We start from the raw sequence: 6,023 nt of genomic DNA on the forward strand, positions 1-6,023 counted from the left end.
AATTATACTAAAACGTCATTTTAGGGTTATTACAATAAGATAGCACTAGCCGTGCCAAATCCAAAGGTAGTTGACCCAGATAGACTGCCCTCCTACGACTGATTTGGGTTTGCTTGACTAATTCATGAGCAAACTTGTTGCCATGTCTCTCTATCTTAAAAAAAAACATTTGATCTATCTTGCAGAAGTTCCCTAATCACCATGCAATGTCTCTCCATGTTGCCATAAATGTTTGAGATGACAACAGCACAATCAGATTCAACTATGATCTCTTCATTACCCATATCAAGAGCAGCCTTCGGCCCAATGGCACGCACAAGCTTCAGCCTCTTGAAGACTAGCACAGATAGGCAGTTTTACACCCTCATCTCTGACAAATCTTTCCATGTTATCTCTTATAATATATCCAGCACTAGCTTCACCCGTATTGGCCACAAACGCAACATCTGTGTTAACTTTGAACCATCCATCAGGTGGTTTGTCCATCTAGATTTCCCACTTGACCTAGTCCGGATTTGTTCAGCACTGACATTTGGCACTTTAGGGGAGCAGTAGCATGAACCGGCTTCTTTCCCTTATCATCAATAGTAAGGCACTCACCTGAAAAAGCAACAATGTAAGAATCCATGATGGAGCATTTTCCTTGGTCATGGACCACATCATTTCGTAGGAACCAACCATGCCAGAAGACTAGACCAAGCCACGCTACTTCGGTTTGATTTTGGAGAGTTTTCCCTGGTCATACACCACATCATTTCGTAGGAACCAACCATGCCAAAAGACTAAAAGGACCAAACCACGCTACTTCGGTTTGATTTTGGCGAGGAGGATCAGAGACTGACTGTATTTGAAAACCCTTTCCTCCCAAAGATCCCCACCCCTCGCATCTGATCTCGCAAGGCCCAGGCATTTGTACATTTCGCCACAGCAGAAAACCATTCTCATCCGCCATACCACATATATTGCACCTACCATCTCTTTCCAAATTCCTCTTCCATTTGTTCTGCTTTGTAGCGAGATTATCAGAGGCTAGGGATTTAACATTCCACACACAAGTTCCACATATTCCTGTCGCCCTTCCGAGCAATACTACTTCCGGTCTGATTTTCATCGGACTGCTTCAAATTATTATGCCAGCTTGTACGCACTTCAGACAAAGAAGTGCCTGGATGATTCGTAGTGCCAAGCCGTCACATCCTCCTTCCGTTTGGGTAGTTTTATCTTCAAAATCTCCTCCGCATCATTTGGCCAGAACACCTCCTGCACCGAAGTCCCATTCCATTCCTTACTCCCACGTAAGAAAAGATCACAAACTCTCGAGTCCAAGACTGTTTCCTGCTACTAAATAAATGTAAAAAAACACATAAAGTAGGCAGGGGGAGACCACAATGCTAAATGTAAAAAAAAATAGTAGGATAAAAATATGTTACATTTACTTTAAAAGAAAAAGGGATGCCATCCTGTCACGAGGATAATCCACATTCATCACCCACACGCTTTGATAAACCAAAGTTGAGTACATTCCAGCGATTAACAACGAGACCCCAGACAATACCAACACGCTTTAATTAAGCAGCTAATCATATAGCCCCTCCTGCTCCCAGCCGTCCACGAGGAAATCTACCATTTCCTGCCATTGGAAAACCAAAAAGATGAGTAAAGACAATGCAAAGTGTAACATGCTATGAGGTTTGCAGGAGATCTTACACCAAGAGGGATCGGCTGTGCAAATGTCTTGGTGCTTCCTAGCAGGCTCTCATACGTAGCATTCCAACTACAGTCAACAGGCATATGCATGACAAAGGGACCAGCGCCAATCTCAAACAGTTGTTGCAAAAAAGACACCACCAGGAACTAAAACTAATGTCTAATACTTCAAAGTTTACATGAGATTCCAGAAAAGGTGTTACACAAGATTCTGCACTCTTGGAAATCACTAGTCAAAACCGAACTGACAAAACCAACAGATTGATGATACATATAACATATCCTCGAATCAAAGTGAGCCACAAATTATGATAGCCGGTCAGGAGAATGCCAGAAATTGAGTACACAACTTCAAGCAGGTAAGGTATTTAACGCTATGATAGACTAGTAGACTGTTTTGGTTATTGCAAAATCTTCCGAATATTCAAGATCTTTGAGGCTCCATTAGAACAAATAAAATGCATGAAAGTTACCCTATTTTTGGCTCCCGGGTCTTTTGACGCTGAGAATTAAGCCTTCTGTTTCCAACCCACTGCTGTCTAGTCTGGTTCCAGAGTAGAAGACCTACAGAATTGGAAAAAAAAATTGTCGGTTAAACTAGTGTTTTGGCTGGCTGAGTAACCACTGTCAGCAATTTCAAGATCATAAAGCACAGCTAACAACAGCAATTAGTCATAAATAGAGTAACATCACTACAAAGTCAGCACAACTACTGCGTATAGCCATATAAGATTATCATTTGTGAACACATCGTGACATAGTGTGTCAAGGAAATAATAGTCCTTGTTTGATGATCAAGATGAAAAATACAAAGAGAGTGCTTTTGTTACTCCATATATGTATTGCTTGCTAAGAATTTTTGCCTACTCTGGGAACCTCTTTTCCTTCAATCATGTTGCGGTTGGATATTTCAGTTAATTCAGAGGAGCTGTTGATGCTGCACATGTTACATATGTGAAGTTGTGTTTCTTGTTGCCCTTTTCGTTCTACCATTGCCTTTTCTCATGTTTTATATCTTTTGACGCTGATTTTGTATATTGATTTGTTCAGGCAGGGGATCAAGGTTTTCTCAATTCATATTATATTCATTTTGCCAATTCCCGTGTTTATGATGCAATAAAACCTTTAACGCCTTAACATCACCAACACCTTCCCACATGGTATAATGTTGATGCCGGTCTTTACATGCTTGCCAGTAAGGTCCACATTCACGCACAGATCATGTATTTTTGTGGCATCCTCTGATACTGACGGTTTTGTTACTACTAGATAATTGATTGTTTTAGAAAAACAACAGCATAGCATTAGGATCCCTGAATAAAGTATACTCGATCCAGCATTTAAATTTACTAGAAGGGTTGGGCGCGCTTCGCTGCACCGTTGTTGTTGTTGTTGTTGGGATTTCATATAAAGATAAAAGTTGGTTTGTCGCGTGGGGAAGATGATGAAGTGTTTTCTTTTATAATGCAGTGTTTTAGTGGGCTTTCTTGGCGGTGTGATTGTATGTTATCTGCTAATCAACCAATACTTATGTGGGGAAGTTTCTTGCGTTGGTGGCCGCTTGTACTATACGCATGTATTATATTAGTGTTATAGTTCAGATGTTGGCGCTTCTTTTTTAGATGGTGAGAGGCTGCACGGGACTGATGTGTTTTTACAGGCTGGTTGCTACCGATTAATTTGAGAAATAGTGGAGCCACTCAAAATCGTGAATCAAATCCAAAATTAAATCTATGTTTTTAAGGCGACGCTTTGCTTTAAGGCGCTGGGGGGGCGCCTCCTTACAGACGCCTTAAAAACATAGAATTAAATGCCTGAATTGAATGAAAGAGCTCATTGAGAAATAGTTGACCTGGTCAAATCGTGAACTAAATCCAAAATTGAACACCTCAATTTAATAGGAGGGCTCCAAAATTAGGGAGCATAGTGTATTAGATGATTCTCTTCTCATGGTAACAAAGAAACAAAACAAATCCTTATAATTTTATTAATAATCTAGCTTGCATAATTATTTATTACTTGCTATAAGCCATAACCTAACTAAAGGTATATGGAAGTGAGAGGGACATGCATTGTGGAAGGTTAGATTTTTTTACCTTGATTTACAAACTCATTTGGGTTGCTGCTACTTCCAGCTCCATGCTGCTCACTAGATTGTGCTGCTGTGCTGATGGAAGACATACTACGGTGTGACTGCAAGGCACTGTTCTCCATTTCACGTGGACTTGTACTCCAAAAATCTTCAGACAAACTACGATGTTTTATCGAGCGCCCTTGAATCCTTAAACCTTTAGAAGGCTCATCAACAGCTGTTATAGGAGTAGACTTCGCACATCCAAAACAATTTCTGCTCTGTTGCAAACCAGGATTGACCAATAAATGATTAGAACCAAGTATTTGAGAGAAGTTGCAAAAAAATGGAAACAAGAAAATGCTTGTGTAAAACCTATTGTGAGATCAACTTCCACTCCAAGCTTATAATAAGGTTTTACAGTAGTTGCCTGGTTTTCCATTGTGATTACATGAAACATGTCCACAATTGAGGAAAGCTAGAATGCATTAAACAAAACATTAAAACAAAATCTAACTTGGGTGTCAATCATTTAAATAGTATCTACAGAATATGTGTTCATTTAAAACATTTGAAACTTCTCTCATTTGATATCGAATCGGTTATGATTCTATGCACATTTAAAACTGGATTAAGAATAAGTGATCATTCGGACTTGATACTCATGTGGTGAAAAAGACGCTACACTAGATCTGCACATGCTGACTGACAATATCCAAAAATGTCTTGTTTTTGGAGTTCAGTAATTAACGAAGGTTATCATATTGATATTTGAGCACATGGCAAACATCAGCAACTCTGGTGCATTCCCGTCAAATTTGGAAAGTTGTTAGCTAGATATGTTGAAGATGAATCTATGTTTTTTTAAAGGAAAACTATATACATGATAATACTCAGCAGTATACTCACATTCTTAAGCTTAAGTTTACTTAGAAATATCAGCCAATCTAAGCAACTAGTTACAGGATTGATATTTTGTCTTTTCTAGTTCCGCAAACAAATACAAAATTCAATATCACTGGACCAAGCAAAACATCGATTTATGTTTCCCTGTTCCGTGCAAGCAGAATTATGCTAAACCTCCCTAGAAAGCCACTGTCTGGAGGCTTCAGGGGCAGGAAAGAACAAGGAGCTACAAGGAACCTAACAGCAGACCAAAAGTATCAGTCTATAAACAGACTTGCTGGAAAACCACCGAACATTCCTTGGGCAGGTAATGACCACGAACAAAAAGACATGGTACCATATCAAGCAATCATTCAGGTCGAGTTCAAACAGCTGACCCCTCCCGGTAACCAATTATTTCTGACCAACAGGAGCTGATCAGGTAAGTGAATACAGAGACCTTAAATGCATGGCTAAAACCTATCTAATAACAGAGACCATTGGAGATTGGCACCACTATCATGAACACATTTCATCATATGAACCGCAGCAACCGACCGCCTACACGCCAATAAAAAAAATCACCTTTGTCTCATCGCAGTAGGCTAACTCTGAGAAACTACCGAGAATCACAAAATCATCCGAACCAAACGGGAGCGCTGATCCACTTCCCGCGCGATACGATACAGGTCTCCTCTAATAACCTGAGACGGAGCAATCGCGCGGCAGCAGAGCGCCCAGCGGGCATGAACAAGGCGAGCGAGAGATGGAGCGAGGTGGATAGGCAGGGAGTCGTACCCCACGCAGGCGACGAGGCGGCGCACCCACGAGGAGAGCGACCCGCAGCCTAGCAGCATAGCATCCGGCTCACCGTCGAAGGAGGCGCACGCACGGTCCCCAGCCCCGCCGCCGCCGCCGCTGCCGCAAACCCTAACCCTAGAACCACCCGCCCGTCCGGGGGATCCGCTACCTCGCCTGGGTTCCCTCGCTCGCACGCACGCACGCACCGTTGCTCTCAGTCGCTCTTTTTTTCTCTCTCCTTGGAATTGGAATTTCGATCGACGGGAGGAGGTCGGGGGGATTAGGACATTATTAGGTGGCGGCTTTCTTCTCCCTTATCTGCTTTTGGGTTTGTGCGCGGAGTGGGGGAGAATCATTGCAGTTGGTTGGCGTTGCTGTGCTGGGCTAGCTTTTTTTTTCTTTTTTCTTTGGAGCTACGTTGCGTTGCTAGGCTAGCTAGGCGCCCGGCAGGGGGAGATCCCGCGTGCACGTGCCCAAATTGCTCCGCGTGTGCAGGCGAAAGTGGTAGCGCCCGTGCGAGGGTGACAGGTGGGGCCTCCCGCGGGGATTCGTTGGAGCC

General features: G+C 42.4%; 1 protein-coding gene across 2 annotated transcripts; it reads right to left on the minus strand.

Moving 5' to 3' along the window:
• Positions 1 to 1,389: 1,389 nt before the first annotated feature.
• LOC123144364 (uncharacterized) lies at positions 1,390 to 5,822 on the minus strand. 2 transcript variants are annotated; one of them, XM_044563470.1, is made up of 5 exons: positions 5,462 to 5,822; positions 3,804 to 4,059; positions 2,181 to 2,271; positions 1,708 to 1,774; positions 1,390 to 1,630 (listed from the first exon to the last, which is right to left on the minus strand). In XM_044563470.1, exons 2-5 carry the CDS (start codon positions 3,919 to 3,921, stop codon positions 1,577 to 1,579), a joined length of 330 nt encoding a protein of 109 aa, XP_044419405.1. In that variant the 5' UTR covers positions 3,922 to 4,059; positions 5,462 to 5,822; the 3' UTR covers positions 1,390 to 1,576. The 2 variants fall into 2 exon arrangements, with proteins under 2 accessions (XP_044419405.1, XP_044419404.1); XM_044563469.1 differs by having other exon boundaries at positions 3,804 to 4,054; positions 5,462 to 5,821.
• Positions 5,823 to 6,023: the final 201 nt, after the last annotated feature.

This window comes from Triticum aestivum, chromosome 6D, assembly GCF_018294505.1.
Source record: "Triticum aestivum cultivar Chinese Spring chromosome 6D, IWGSC CS RefSeq v2.1, whole genome shotgun sequence".
Classification (NCBI taxonomy): domain Eukaryota; kingdom Viridiplantae; phylum Streptophyta; class Magnoliopsida; order Poales; family Poaceae; genus Triticum; species Triticum aestivum.

Bases quoted from the DNA above. Each gene is read 5' to 3' on its own strand.
- LOC123144364 (XM_044563469.1), bottom strand. From the start codon at position 5,520: ATGCTGCTAGGCTGCGGGTCGCTCTCCTCGTGGGTGCGCCGCCTCGTC. The intron at 4,055-5,461 runs GTACGACTCCCT...GCAACAGAGCAG, and splicing joins CGCCTCGTCGCCTGCGTGGG to AAATTGTTTTGGATGTGCGA. The intron at 2,272-3,803 runs GTAAAAAAATCT...CCAATTCTGTAG, and splicing joins AAATGAGTTTGTAAATCAAG to GTCTTCTACTCTGGAACCAG.